Genomic DNA, 16810 nt, shown 5'->3' with positions numbered 1-16810 from the left:
GATTTTATAATTGCTTTATTCATGTCACGGATGTTACATGGAATTCGTCACGGATGTTACATCTGACATGATGTATGACAAACAGTAGATTTGTACTGTTCTACCTTTCTTAAATTAATAAGATTACATGGTATAATTAACACAATTATGCAGTGATACATAATTAGGTCTCTTAATTAGAAATCAGAGCAAATAATTTTATTTGGAAGAAACCATGGATTGAAGAAAAGTCTGTGTGGTCATTACCCAATTTGTAATTATTATAACATAAATAGGATTTTAAAGACTTTTCTTAAAAATAAAACTCCTACAAGCAGATTTTGTTTTTGAAATCATAGATAACTCTACTTCCAATTTCCGTTATAGTTGGATTAGGTAGAATGCGGACCACCTGCTTAATGTTTATTTCTTTTTCATCCTCTTCATTAGGTACGAATAAATTGCCAGTTTTTCCATACTGCTTCAAGAAGATCACACGTAAATCACCACTGTTTCGCAAAACACTTGTCTGACACACTGCAACATAGTTATGGCTAACCTGAGTCTTTCCATGTCCAGTGATGCAGACTTCAACGTATACTCCAGGTACAATATTCACATTGAGTTCAGATAGGTCTAATTCTTCTGTTTTCGAGGTATGTCCAAGTTCATTTATGTTGTTTTCAACAGATGCATCATCATCATCGTCATCAGAATATGATTCAGATCCACTGCCAGAATCAGATGAATACACATCACGCCACCGCAATTTACTGTTCATACTGTGTGGCACTATTTCTGGAAAGGCAACTTGTACTTTCTGTTTGACAGATTTTGAAGTCAATCCAACAGCTACATGTACATCATCAATTTTCTTAATGTGATGTATTTCTCGTATTCCTGGTGCCGTTCGCATGTACTCCCATCGTTTGTTCAAAAATACTGAAGTTTCTTCTGTCTCTTTCTTGGTTACAAAAAGAACCTCAGTTGACTTACATTGAGCTTCAGCAACTTTGAAGAATTCTTCAGCATTTTGGACAGTACAGTGTCGTGATTTTACTGCTGTCCAGACCATTCGTTTAACTTGCCCGCCAATGGCATCAACTGCTCCTTTACCATGGCCAGCTGCAAAATAGTTCCACTCTACAGTTTCCACACTGAGATCATCAGGCAAGTGGCACATATTGAAAGCTGTATACTTGCTCTTAAATTGGGAAGAACAATTATCTGAAAATATCATCAGATTACGTAAAGGGGCATCAGGGTATCTACTCTGAAAATGAGATACTATTGTCTTAATGAAAGTCCAAGCTGAATGTCTAGAGTGACTTACATCATCACTTACAACCACATACGAAAATGTTCTGTCATCAGACCACAAGCAACACGTGAAAATTGCGACTTGAGAGTGTTGCCAGTGAGCTGACTGCACTTCATCTTGTGAAATGGCACTGTAATTCTCGGCATAGTCCACCTGCATCACTGCTTCACACCTTTTCAAATTATTCTTCCTGTCCTCAAAATAGCTTGCTTGCTCATTCTTCACGTACAAGTGCATCTTGAATTTGGGAAGAGAGGTATTTATTTGCGTAACTAGCTCCTCTAGATTTGTTGTTCTCTCTTCAACAACCATCTGCCCATTGGTCTTGACCCACTGTTTCCATTTAACTTCCTTTGAAAAGTCACAGTCAGTTTCCAGCAGACATTTTACATCATAATAACAAACTGTGCATTCATTTGTCATGCAACGCTCTTCACAAATATTGCAGCACATTTTCTCTAGTAGTGCCCTTGGTGTTAAAATATATCCTTGATAATCAACACAGAAACAAGAAATAGCATGAGCTATAAATCTGAAATTTTCATGCTTAATACAGACACATACATTGTGTGGAGTTTCTTTTACTGGTCTCACATGTTTGGGACGCGTTTCAAAGAATTTTGAAAGAGAGATCTTTACTTCAGGATGAATCTCCAAGAATCGTTGGTAAGCTTCTGCAACATTCATTACAAGGAAACGTTTCTGTCTTTTCTCCTTCTTCCCAGTGACTTCATCTTTTACTGCAATGCAGTCTCTTTTGCCAGATGTTTGCCAACTGATGTCATCATTTTCAAAAAATGATTTCACTATTTCCAAATCTTCTTTTGAGTATGATCGTCCCCTAGGAGACACTATAACTTTCGTAACTTGGTTGTCGGGCTTCGGGAAACCTTCTTTTAAAAGCTGCCTGACAACAGCCTGTTTTTTCGAAGGGCTAAATGGCAAAGCCTTACGTGCCTTGTGGACAGCTTTTCGAAGTGTGCTTGTTGAAGAATATGATCCCAAAGCTGAAGGGTTTGAAGGTGTATTGGTCTTCATCACTTCTGCTTTTTTCCTCCTCCACTCCTGTACCCTCAACCTAGTCTTTTCTCTCCTCAAATTTAAAAGGTTTTTGTCTTTTGCACACTTTTCCTTTTCTTCTTGCCTTTTTAACCTATTTCTTTCTCTATCCTTTTCCAAATATGCAGCCCATCTCTCTGGATTTTCAGATTTCATTTTAGCTCTCATTTTTGCCATTCTAGGAGCAGACTTTACAGGTGGCATTATCTGCAACAAGAGAAAACATAAGCTTGGAGCAAATTATAGGTTATTTTATGTTTCTGTTTACCTACCACTGATTTTAAGGACATTTCATTATAACATAAAAAATAAATTCTAGATGGAACGAAGAAAAATAATTTCATTTTACTCTATGACTTAATATAATCAAGTTCTACACATCAATAATATATTTTAAATCTCTCTGAATTATACCAGTAATAGGTTATGTAGCATGGACTATAGTTCATAAAGTTAGACAACCCAAACCTAAAAGTATCAGTGGTGATAGAAATGTAACATCCGTGACTTGTAACATCCGTGACATCTATTTTATTCTTATTTAAACTCAGATAATATCTTTAAGATGGTAGGGTGCAAGTATTTTACTAGAATGTCAACATTATCTACTTTTGACAAAAACAAATTTAGTTCAATTCTGTATTTTTAAAAAGTATCTTCTTTTTTGTCACGGATGTTACACCATGTACATCTGATTACTGTTTTACAATTAATTCATAAATTTACTCACCTTGGTCTCTGAAATTCAGTGTGTAGACTCTCAAAACATAAACTCAGCAGTAAACTTCCTGAGAATCGAGTTAACAGTTGAACTGAATGTCAAGGGAGCTGCCAACTTTAGTGAATGAAACTGGCCATGTATTGCCAACTAACAGCAGATATTTCTTGTAACAATAAAACATATCAATTATATTATTTTTCAAAATATCTCAGCAGAATGCTTAAATGACAAGTTTTATCTACTCAGTGCATGCAAATAGAACATATTTTTTATTATTAATTTTTTTTGGTATAATTCCCTCTTTACCCGGAATGGCTGATATACACTTATCATCACCCAGCAAATCCACACACAAACCTCTTCTGGCATTCATTTTGCAGAATGGCCTTGGGTATTAAAAGATCATCCATTTCCTGGTTCAGCTTGAGACAATTCAGGTGCGTTATCAAAGCTGCCCTGAAGCACGCAGGGTTTCTAACCTACTTTGCCATGGGGATCTACTATTACCTTTGCCGTTGTCTGTACAAGGTATTTTACATTTTGTTTGTCTTATCATTTGATTTACTTTTGTGTTGTATTTTGTCCCACCCGTAACATTTCCTCTTAAACTCCACTAAAATATTCAAAGGTCAATTACTTGCTCTATCATACCACCCGTGACACAAAATCGATCAAGGAAAGTATTCTAAGGGTAATTTATACTTCATCAACAGTGTTTAGTTTCATAATTAATTTCACAGAAGCTGTAAAAAGAAAATGTTGGTTAACTATTCATAAAATACATATTTTAATGTAAAAAATGTAGTCATGACAATGGAATGTCCCCAATCAAAAAAGTTTCTCTCAAATATATATATATTTTTTATTTGGTTATACTGTGATGATCTGAAATACCATTCACAGAAAATGTTAAGTACGTGAATTTGTGAAATTAGATAAAGAGATATAAAATGAAGGGTGCTAAATGTCTATATGTGCTGATATACCCCAAAAGCCTTACACCAATATGTTCATGTTATAGTAAAATTTTCATCTCTGGGAAAATGGCTCACATAAATGCCAGAGTGTGAAATATGTCTTGGTGCCACCCCAAGAAGGAAATGAATGTAGTTATTCTGTTTTTGATGTACTTTGTGCTTCAAAACTGAGGAGGCTGATTGAAGATAACTCTTAAGTGCTCTTGCTCGCAAAACTATTCACATCTTGCAAGGAGTGCAAAGGCAACTGGAAAGTTGTTTTTCAGAAACTAGTAGATCTGAAGAAAAATAATGCAAGTTCGACAATCCTTTATGTGGACAGTACAATAATTGAATTAACATGTATTTGGTCTAGGAATTAATTCATGCGCCTGGACAAGAGATGGCGTAACGAGCGTATCGTCCCACAGTTCCGTGTATCCACACATGCGTTGAAAACTCCTGTCAGCGTGCATCGTTCGTAGTATAGGGCAGTTGATTGACGCGTCAACAACAGCATTTTGTAGTCAACTGAACATGGCGCAGTTTGTGCCAGATAAAGTATTTTTGCGGGGTGTTCTGCTTCATTACTTTAACATGCAGAAAAGTGCTACCGAAAGTCATGGTATTTTGGTGGAAGTGTATGGTGACCATGCGCTAGCTGAGCGAACGTGTCAGAAGTGGTTTGCACGGTTGAGAAGTGGTGATTTCGGCCTGGAAGACCAAGAGCGACCTGGACAGCCAAAAAAATTTGAAGACTAAGAATTGAGAGCATTGCTCGATCAGGAAGCATTGCAGAAGCATTAGGTGTTGATCAAACAACAGTTTGCAAACACCTCAAAGCCATGGGAATGATTCAAAAGATGTCACATTGGGTTCCACATGAATTGAAAGACAGAGACGTTGAAAGACGAAAAACCATTTGCGAATTGCTGCTTCAAAGACAGAAAAGAAAGGGGTTTTTGCATCGCATTGTTACTGGTGATGAGAAGGATCCATTACGAGAACCCGAAATGAAAAAAGGCCTGGGTGAAGCCAGGTGAACCAGGTCCATTACAACCGAAACGAGATATTCACTGTGCAAAGGTTATGCTGTGCATATGGTGGGATATGAAAGGTGTGGTGTACTATGAGCTGCTGCAACCGGGTGAAACTATTAATGGAGAACGTTATCGACTACAATTAATGCGTTTGAAGCAAGCTCTGGCCAGGAAACGACCAGAATGGGAGAACAGACATATTATTTTTCAACATGATAACGCTCGCCCACATGTCGCAAAACCGGCCAAAACCTATTTAGAAAATGTCGGATGGGAAGTTTTACCCCACCCGCCGTATTCACCAGACGTTGCTCCTTCGGACTAATACTTGTTCGATTGCATGAATAACGATTTGATTGGACAGCAGTTCACTTCTTCAGAAGATATCGAAAAATGGGTCTCTGACTGGATTGCTTCAAAGGATGAGGACTTCTTTCGCCACGGAATCCGTAACTTGCCTGACAGATGGGCAAAAGTGGTGGCTCGCGATGGACAATATTTTTCTTAAGGTATTTATGTATTTTGTGTTTGAACAATGTGTGCGTAACAACCACACGAATTAATTCCTAGACCAAATAAAGTAGCAAAAAAGTAATATTGAAATATTCAGAATCATCAGTTTGTTTGCTACCACTTGAACAAGAATATATATAAATATATACAGTACTGTGCAAATTAATGCGGACAAAGAGAAAAAATATATATTTTTTCCATTTTTTACTCTTTCTTGGAGATGTACATAACGTACACTTACACTAATATAAAATATGTCCTCCTTTGGCTGCTATTAGCTGCTTGATGCGGTTTGGCATTGATTAAACCAAATTTGAACACATAACTTTGATATCACTGTCATGAAACCACACATGAATCACATTGGTAATAACCTTTTGCTTCGTTGAACAGTCCATTTTTGCAACATGTTTCTTCACAATACCCCATAAGTTTTCTATGGGGTTCATATCCGGTGAATTGCCTGGCCAATCTAGAATCGTTAAATTGTTGTGAGAAGCAAATTTACGTACAGACTTTGATGTGTGACAAGGAGCAAGGTCATGCTGAAAAATTTCTTGTCCGTCGTTAGTGGGATTTTGAATGAGTGGGACAATTCTGCGCCTCAATATGTCAATGTATTTTGCGGAATTCATCATTCCATCCACTGGTACGAGCCCTCCAGGTCCACTGCAAGTAAAGAATCCCCAAAACATTTGCTTGGGTGGGTGTTTGACTGTCTGAATGCAATGTTCAGGTCGTAAAGGTTCACCTGGACTTCGTCGCACAACAGATGCTTTGTAGCCATGCACTTCAAAGTGAGACTCATCTGAGAATATTACCTTCCTCCAATCAGCGACTGTCCATTTCTGGTATTTCTTAGCCCATTTTAGGCATTTCGTCTTCATTTTAACTGTCAACAATTGCTTTTTAACCGGTTTCCTGGATTTTCTTCCAACTTCAAGTAAGCGACGTCGAACAGTTGATGCATCAATACTGATCATAGCAGAAGGCAAATCACGTTGCAGGTCCACACTTGTTTTGTATGGGTGAATTTTACTGTTTCTTAGCAATAACGTGTCACTTCTAGGTGTTGTTTTGCGTTTTCTACCACACTTTCCTTTTCGCTTTGGAGAAAAACTACCAGTTGCCCTGTAGTTTCTGATAATTTTTGACACCGCTGATTTCCCAACACCAGCCTCTTCAGCGATTTGCCGCCCAGTCATGGATGTGTTGTCACTCAGTGTAATAATTCTAGAACGTTTTCTGGGTGTTATATCCATAATGAAAACTCGTAGGAACACGGAGCCCAACAAAAGCGTGTTTACTACAGCCAAGCTCTCACAGAAGTCTGTTTTTTAATAATATTGGCATTGCACAACGACAACAATGAAACACCAACAACAATGCTTCAAACCTTGCAATTGTTGTAAACATTCTCAAGTACGCATCAAAAAGTTAGCTGATACTACTAGTATAAATCTGTTACGTATTTATTCGATTATCTCACATAAAGAGTGTAAAAACTAAAAAAAATGTATATTTTTCTCTTAGTCCGCATTAATTTGCACAGTACTGTGTGTGTGTGTGTATATATATATATATATATATATATATATATATATATATATATATATGCGCTATTAACTGGGGGTTCTGATCATTTAGTGAAAGAACAAGGAATTCTGACTGATTTGACAAAGAGAATGAGTACGAAACTGGAGCCATGGGTACCAAATAAATCAAACACTTTGCAATGAGATCTTGCAGATCTTCAATTGTCATACCTTGTAATTTCAATTTCTGGTGGATTACTATGTTTTCTGAGACTTTTTAAACACAACTTTAAAAAGAAGCATGACTTCATTATTCTAGGTATACACAGCAATGTCCCAAATTAGGTTACATAAGCTACCTCATATTGACCAAACGAGTTGAATCTAAAAGTTTAGATTTTTACTGAGCGTTATGTACATGCAGGGCTTCCTTTCTGCCAACTTTCAGAATTTTTCCAAGGGCACCCATGCGAGATATATAACCTCAAAAACTGTCAAAATTCCACAAACTGCCATGTTTGAGCCCATGCTGACAAAAACAGTTACATTTCTAAGCACTAATATTTATTTATGAATCCTTAGACTAAACCCCTTCGTTACAAAAATCTGGCTTAAAAATCCATTTTTTTACTATTGGTACCCAATTTCCACCATATTTGTTAGGATGCAATTTTCAGCAAATCATATGTGAATAACAGAGAGAATGCTTAAGTAGCTACAAAATTAATTTTGTTTCAGGCCTCTATCTCTAATGGTTTTTGAGATTTAGATTTCCGTAAACTGCTACTTGAGCAAAAGAAAAAGCCATGCACCATGTTGGATGAATGACCTCCCCAGGAGAACTAAAGACAAGAAGTTTTTTTAAACATTGGTATTGATATCTAGAAACATGTGTACTAAATATGAAATTTATCTGAAATGGTCATGCAACCAATTATTTCAAAATTGGTTTATCTGCCATGGAATGACAGTCATAACAGATACAATTAATCTGTCCCAGCTCTAATAATAAATAGCCAGACGTCCCTGCTTCCAATCCTGGCCTCAGCGTGGGTGTTCTTTGTGAGTGTCCCTTCATCAATTTCATCATATGATTTTGGCGATTATCGAAAAGTGGCAGAAAACAATTCTAAATAACCAAAAATCAAAGCTAATAATAACAAAAAGGTGAGGATGGTATGGCTACAATGAAAAATGTAGACTATTTTGAAATAGAATGAAAATAGTATTGCACTGTGTATTAACTACCCTGGAGAGAAGTGGAAGATTCTGGAAACCCCAGGGAAAATACATTTTGAGTTCACATGGGAAACCTGTTCGTATTTCCACAATCCCCTTCAACTCTAAAATCAAAATAGAATAATCTAATTTTTTCAGTTTTATTTTTTTTTAAAAAAAGTTTAATACCACAGGACATGGATTTTGTTATTTTGTTAGGATTATAGAATATGGAAGCTGGACCAACTATTAACAATGCCATTTATGTACTAACATCTAACATTATGTAGGAAATTATTTGTAAAAATATTAAAAAAAAAACTTTTATAAGAAACTATTTTGTCAAACATCCCATTTCAAAATATCTGAAAATTGGACAATATGGTCTTTTTGCAGAAGGTGCACTCAGACTTGGCAATATTATTGAACGTAACCTGGAAGGAATTTTCCAAAAATGTCTTCCATATTTAAAAAAAAAGAATGATCTAAAATATGATACACTGGCAACACAGTTTCTAACTGCTGCTTACCTATAGAGCATATACAATATTAGTAACATTTTGTGCATGTGAGTGTGTGTGTATAGTGGAGAGAAACTACGTAACATGTTTCATACCATTTTGATGAACCCTTGTTACATCATTTTAAAATTATTTTAAATTTGCATTTTAATAATTGAATATTTTATTTATACAGGGTGACTGGTAATTAGATGTATTCCCTGAAAGGGGTTAAAGTAGAGACAATTTGCAATAAATTTGACCATATGATACCCCGTCCGAAAATTAGTAGTTTTCGAGATAATCGAATTTCAATTGTTTTTTTTTAAAAATGACAATTTTCCACATAAAAACATGAATTGAGAAAAAAACTGCTCATTGTATGGAACTTATTTCAGCATTTTCTGATAGCTAACAAATAAGTGGTTCGTTGAAGAAAAAAAGTTTTCCCCAAATAACAATCACATGTCAGTACTGGGTGGGTCTAAACTTACAAGTGATGATAAAAAAATGCACTCTTAGTTTACTTGGCAACGTATTAAAAAAAAAATGATAGGTATGACACGAAGCGTACAAATTACTGAAATTACTTCCTTGTGTCATCTGCTATCCAACAAGGTACAAATGTTGCTAACATTCACATTTGTTTACAAGAAATAATACTTCATTCATTTTCATGTGAATGGAATCAATGAACAATACAATTAAAGAACATTACACGTCTCGCTCAAAGTGGGCACCTCCGTTACGAATGCAGGAACGCAGGTTTTTACAGACATTTGGTCTCTTAACTCGTGATATGATGGTGTCCTTGATGTGTTGACCAGCTGTTAAGATCCTCTCCCTGAGCTCTTCTTGCGAGTTTACCGGTGTCTTGTCATGTGGCTCCAAATGTAAAAGTCTCAAAGCGTCAAATCAAGCTGGCCAGGGAAACTGGCTGCCTCGGCCAATCCATTTCTTTGGGTAATTTTCATCCAGCTACTGTCGCACGCCCAGGCAGAAGTATGGATGGGCGTAATCAACAATCATTTGATCGAGCCATTTTTCCTGCCCCAAATCTTAAATGGCATGACTTATGAACATTTTTTGAGGAACGGGATGGCAATGTTGTTGGAGGATGTGCCTCTAGCTACAAGACGTGACATGATTTATCAGCATGATGATTGCCCAGCTCGATCCCCCGATCGATTTGACGCCGTGCGACTTTTACATTTGTAGCCAAATGACAAGACACCGGTAAACTCGCAAGAAGAGCTCAGGGAGAGGATCTTAACAGCTGGTCAACACATCAAGGACACCATCACATCACAAGTTAAGAGACCAAATGTCCGTAAAAACCTGCGTTCCTGCATTCGTAACGGAGGTGCCCACTTTGAGCGAGGCGTGTAATGTTCTTTAATTGTATTGTTCATTGATTCTATTCACATGAAGATGAATGAAGTATTATTTCTTGTACACAAATGTGAATGTTAGCAACATTTGTACCTTGTTGGATAGCAGATGACACAAGGAAGTAATTTCAGTAATTTGTACGCTTCGTGTCATACCTACCATTTTTGTTATTAATACGTTGCCAAGTAAACTAAGAGTGCATTTTTTTATCATCACTTGTAAGTTTAGACCCACCCAGTACTGACATGTGATTGTTATTTGGGGAAAACTTTTTTCTTCAACGAACCACTTATTTGTTAGCTATCAGAAAATGCTGAAATAAGTTCCATACAATGAGCAGTTTTTTTCTCAATTCATGTTTTTATGTGGAAAATTGTCATTTTTTAAAAAAAACAATTGAAATTCGATTATCTCAAACTACTAATTTTCGGACGGGGTATCATATGATCAAATTTATTGCAAATTGTCTCTACTTTAACCCATTTCAGGGAATACATCTAATTACCAGTCACCCTGTATATCGTATAAGGGTTTAAAATGGACATCATTTTTTTTCCATCTTAAGTTGATTAAGGTTGACTGATGGTCACCATGCGGTCAATTTAGTTTTAGCATCAATTTTCATTAAGAAATGTATTGAAATGGAAATGTTCTGATGAATTGGAATTTTTCCGTCTAAACTGGAGCATGTCAATTGAAATCAGCACTTTCCAAATTATTTTTCTGATGTTGGCCAGAGAAAATTAAATATTCAATTAGATCCAGTCATTGTCATCTAATTGAAACATATTTTTATATTTGTCATGTGGTCTTTTATATATATATATTTATAATATTGTATATTTTTAAAGCAAAATTCATGACCTGATACGAAATGACTCAATTTTTTTTTCATTAAGTTTGCCCCTGTTTCACCTAATTTAACATGATTGCAAATCCCAGGCCATCTCAGATTACATTTGGTCACTTTATATATAACAATTAACCTTTCATTTAAAGAAAAATAAGAAAATCAGTATCATAGAACAGAGTAGGTTCAGTTATTCTATTTACATAATTTTATCTAATATATATATATATTTTAAATGAGACCTTGAAAAGTTAAAGTAATAGTGGAAGAAATTTTGTACTGTATGTAAAATTTACATCTGAGTGTTAGTATGTTGATTCTAATATCTTGCATTTTTCTTTTCAGATCTTTTCGCTAACAAAGTACATTCTGTGTTTATTTAGAAGAGGAACATCGTGCAGTGGAGATGAACAAAGTGTCTGCTCTGGATAAGAAGATAGAGCGGAAGAGAAAGAAAGAGTCCTTAATTGAAGGTTGGAGAAAAATAATACAAAAGAGCACTGAGGGGGAATATGTGGAAGTCAGAAAGCCTGAAGAAAACAAAGGATCAAGTAAGTGCAAGGCAACAAATGAAAATGTTGATGCACGTTCAAAAAAATGTAAAATTAACAATACGACATCTCGGAAAGATGATGCTGGATGTCAAGAAGATGTTTGTGTTCATGCCTTTTCCATTTCACATAATGAATTGAAATCACCTTCTAAGCCATTAACCGAGGAAAGTCTTGTTGATACTGATTCACAAGGAAACACAGTAAACAAAAAGAAAAAGAAGAAGATGAACAGCAGTGACAAATTTAGTCTCCATATTGAGAATTCTATTGTATCACAGTGTGCCAGTGATAGTCTGGCACATGGCTCAGACATGTCTAGCATTCGTAAGAAAAATAAGAAGAAGAAGAAGAAGAAGAAGAAGAAGAAGTACATGTTGGAAAGTAACGATGACTGCCAAGCTGCTACTGGACGACAAATTGATGTTTGTGTTGAGGAGAATGAATTGAAATCACGCACTAAGCCATTAACCGAGGAAAGTGTTGTTGATACTGATTCACAAGGAAATGCAGTAAAGAAAAAGAAGATGAACAGGAATGACAAATTCGGTCTCCATATTGAGAATTCTATTGTATCACAGTGTGCCAGTGATAGTCTGGGACATGGCTCGGGCACGTCTGGCATGCGTAAGAAAAAGAAGAAGTACATGTTGCAAAGTAACGATGACTGCAATGTTATTTATGCCAAAGTGCATTCACCAGAAGAAAGGGAAGGTTTTCTTGAAACAAGTGCTGGAGCTAATTCTGCAAACATTCGTTCGATACGAGAATCCCCTCATTCTGGAAGATATTGCATTGGCTCAGATACAGAAGAAAATTGTGAGATGAATTCTATACTACTGAACTCTGGAGGAAGGTGTATGGTTTCTCCCAATAGATATGAGGGCAACAGAGCATCATGTCTCTCAACTTCACTTTCACCAACAGGTAGTTGTGACGTATTGACACCATCAGGGCCAAGCAATTCTAGTGGCAGTCTCATTCCTACACTATCAACACATTCTGAGTTCCATTCAACACCTCAAAGTAGAGGAAGAAACACTTTTGTTTCCTCTCAAAGAGGAAGTTATGAGAGGAATAGAAACAAGAAGAAGAAACATAAAAATGTAACTGCAAACAGTATAAATTTAGTGAAGGTTGTCCATTCTGCACACATTAGTTTTTCTGATCGTGGGGTGAATTTGGCACTATCAAAGAGCAGGACAACTTATTCCAATGTTTCCATAGATAACAGCTGTGGAGGAAGGTATCTTCTTCCTCCCAATAGATACAGGCACAATAGAGTATTACCTCTTTCACCAACGGGTAATTGTGATGTATTGACAACATCAGGGCCAAGCAATTCTAGTGGCAGCAACAATCCTACACTATCACTATCAAGGAAGACTTCAGGGTCGCATTCTACTCCTCAAAGTAGAGGGAGCAACAGTTCTGTTTCTTTTCAAAGAAGAGTCCTAAGTAATGAGGAGAATGGAAGCAGAAAGGTTAATACAACAAGAACAAATGAATTATTGGCTACATCCACAGAGTCGCCATCAGTTAGTGGCTCTAATATTTCAGGTCATTTTCCTTCACGGAAATCTGATACACACAAGAGGAAGTTATGTAATAAAGTGGAAAGGAGATCAGTCACGGAGATAAGTGTTCCCTCTTGCAGTAGAGAATTAAATAAAGACAATCAGACGAACTCTGAAAGTGAAGATTTGGATGGCTGTTACAATGCAACTCTAAATGAATCTTCATGTGAGCCACCTGTGTGTAATTTTAATGAAACCAATGCTTCCTCACCGACAGAACTTGGAAACAATTCAATGGGAAGCGACAGCGATTGCATTATTGAAGATTCAGACTGCCATACTGGTTCAGGGAATGCAGACAATAGGGGTACAACATCAGATGGAAGTATCATGTCACCAGAAATACATAACAAGTTAGCCCGTCAGAAGAACCACTTCACAGGTGAAAGTGACACTCACAGCAGCCATCCTTTCGGTGTCAGTATTCCATCTTCATCAAAAACTAATGGAATCAGAAAAAAAACATCAAAATGTACCGGTAGAAGGAATGAAGCTACAAATGTTATGTTGGCTTGTGAAGAATTGCAAAACTGTGATTCTAATATGAGCTCTGCAGAAAGAGTTGTTTCTGTTTCTCAGTGCCACAGTAAGAATTCAAGACCAAGCAGTGACGATAACCTTATTGTAGTATCAGATGAATCTGATGAAGGTATGGTGTTGCAAGAAAGTCATAATGGTATAGACAAAACATTGAAGATTCATGAAAGTCATACTGATATGTCAGAAAAAACTGCTCTGTCACGACCAAAGCATAAGAAATTGAGTATATCTTTGAAGAAGATGAAGCATTGTGCAACCGGCAGTGTTGGAAGTTTTCCAGACAGCTCTCTTGCTTCTTCAGTAAAAGTGGACAAGTTCAATAAGAAACCTTCAGAATATTCTGATGTGGATACTAACACTGTACAAGATGAATTGGGCTGTGGTAAATTAATCTCAATCAGTGATAGTGATATTGTGAAGCCTAAGGAGAGCCTTGATAAGCGATCAAGAAAGTCTTCAGTTACTCAAAAGCGTAGATTGACCCGTTTTAGAAAGAGTCAGCTGTTTGCCTCTGCAAATGATGAGTCTGATGGCTGTATTAAAATACCAGATAAGTCGAGTAATTCAACCGAGAAAGTTCTCCATGATGTACCTTCAGATGGAGTGAATAGTAATGTAACACATGGCTTGGATTTGGAAAGAAGGCAAGAAAATCATAATACTGTTAAGCAATCATTACAGGCACACATTGAAGATAGTGGAGTACGTGATGGTAGTACTAGTCATCTTGTTTCTTCAGAACCAGAGGAATGTTCAAAGTCTGACCATGGCACTGATGTAGAGAAGTGTTCTTCATTATCAGATGGAAGAAAAAAACTAATGGAAAAAATTCAGATGATCCTGCACAACACTACAGGACCTTCACACTCAAGAGAAGCTAGTGAGAATGACTGTGTATCAGCTTGTGAAGAACGTGTGAATCTTGATGAAGACCTCGTTGCTGAAATTCGTCAACTTCTAGATGACCATGCCTGCAAACTACAGGTGAGTGTATACAGTTTGATTAGTGAAAGTAACATTGTATAATGTGATATTCTTCTGAAAAGTTAGCATAACCTACTTTGCAGAGAACCTAATAATGCTATGCATTTTATTTTGATTGTGATTTTTATTGCTTTATGGTGAGTGACATTTCACTTCAATTTCTCAGAAGTTTCTGAGGGCACCAGGAATTCTGGGAATGATGCATTAATTATTGTCTCCAAAAATTATGCCTGAATTTTCCATGAAAAAAGTTTTCCAAGAAATGGTAATGTGGACAAGTTGAAAGAACTTCAGCAATAGACTGTATCTTAAATTAACATTATTCCTCTTTTTAATTTTACAATCTAAGATTGAACAGTGTTGAGGTGTCACCAACTGGAGCATAATATTGCAACTAATCTTACTGGGATAGACTGTTAAAGGATGAGGTTGTCAAAAATACCATAAGAGCATTTCCACTTGCCAATTTAAGAAGTATGGCTTTTGTTTATATATATAACATGCAATGTTATTGTACTTTAAGGATGATTTCATATTAGTATTTTATTGCTAGAATTCCATAGTTTCTTGTGACATTTGCCTACAAAAATGTACAGTGACTAAAGTGCAGTGGTGAGGATATAATACAAGCAAAGCAAGCACTGTCGTCATTGTTACAATATTATTCAATGTGCTTATAGAGTTTGCCTCTCGTAGAATCCTTCCCATTCGATTTTCTAAAGCCACAATCTCCCTCAGCAATTAAGTCACAAGTTGAAGTGAGGAATATGGTGCATTATTTTAGATATCTTCCTCTTTTTCATGATTCCAAAATCCTTTCTTGCTTGAGAAATCTGGTGGAATTCAGGGGCATAATTTTAATCCCCATTACTCTCCCCTTGGGGATACCAATGTACTGTGTTTATTTCATTATAAAAATGAATAATAAATAATATATGGTATAATCAACCCTTCCTTCTGATCTATGCAAGAGTCAAATTTTGACCTGTCCTATGGCATATTGTAAAGATTTTTCTTTTTGCAATACTGTAAACAATATATTGCTATCGTAATCTATGATTTGGAGTAACTTAATGAATTTTCTTTAATATTTTCAGAAGGTGGAGAATCTTTCCATTGACATCACTTGGAAGTGCCCACTTACGCACACAATTTGCTCATTCTTGACCCATTCATTAAATCGCCAGCAGAGAGAGAAGTTGTTGCATGAAGGAGTCAAATGCTCCGAGGAGCCCTTTACTGGAATAGAAGACAATGTCATCATGAGCAACTGGAGGAAGTTTTGCGAGGTAAGTGCCTGAATTTGCTATGGACACACTGTGTACTCAGTGAAGATAAGGGATTGTATGTGTAGAAGAAGTGATATTTTAAAGATTGTGTACTCATTGAAGATGAGAGATTATATGTGTACAAGAAGTGATATTTTAGAGATTGTAGCATTGAAAGAAGGAAATAGAGGATTTCTTACACAATGTGCACAAGAATCCACTGTACTGGGTAATGTAAACAGGTTATTATGGTAGTGAGCATGGCAGAGTTGGTCCAGCTGGGTCCAGCCCAGTTTTCCCCATGTGTTTTTTTCAGAAAAACCCACCTGGAAATAATCCAGTAAAAAAACCCAGTCTTTTTTTTTTCAGGAAATGTAAATTATTGCTTTGAATACATGTTTAATTGCCAAAAGTTTTTGGAAAACTTGTAAAGAAATGGCTTAGCAGAGCTTATAATACGAAGAATAATGAGCATAGTACAAGTCATTGTGGGTTTCTATTCTCCTCAAATAATGTTAGATATGGAATTTTAACAGAAATATGAAGATTACATATCCAAGAAAAAAAGGAACTTCAGAAATTTTTAGACAAAAAGTTTGCATTGATTGATGCAGCATAGTTTAACAAAGCTTGTAATTTTGAATTGTGGGAGCAGTTTTGTTATCAGTCACTTCCTTATGTGGGTGAAACCATAGTGGCACATCATACTTTCTCTATGTCACTCACATGATGTTGTCGAGCAGGTAGTAAGGGCTTGGCTCTGACAACAGGGCATGATGTTCTATTAGGCAGGCATCATGAACCTT

At 36.3% G+C, this 16810-nt stretch overlaps 1 protein-coding gene across 5 annotated transcripts in view; it reads left to right on the top strand.

Annotated features, from left to right (window-relative positions):
* LOC145981815 (uncharacterized) overlaps positions 1 to 16810 on the top strand; it is a 239341-nt gene that overhangs the window by 119271 nt on the left and 103260 nt on the right. For all 5 annotated transcript variants that reach the window (XM_083115248.1, XM_083115247.1, XM_083115246.1 and 2 more), the window contains exons 2-3: positions 11430 to 14736; positions 15834 to 16025. In XM_083115248.1, the coding sequence (XP_082971374.1) occupies positions 11491 to 14736; positions 15834 to 16025 (3438 nt within the window). In that variant the 5' untranslated portion in view covers positions 11430 to 11490. The remainder of the gene's footprint in view (positions 1 to 11429; positions 14737 to 15833; positions 16026 to 16810) is intronic.

This window comes from Lepisma saccharinum, chromosome 30 (genome assembly GCF_977018435.1).
Source record: "Lepisma saccharinum chromosome 30, izLepSacc3.1, whole genome shotgun sequence".
NCBI lineage: Eukaryota > Metazoa > Arthropoda > Insecta > Zygentoma > Lepismatidae > Lepisma > Lepisma saccharinum.
Note: the sequence above shows the minus strand (reverse complement) of the source record. Positions and strands in the feature narration are given on the sequence as shown.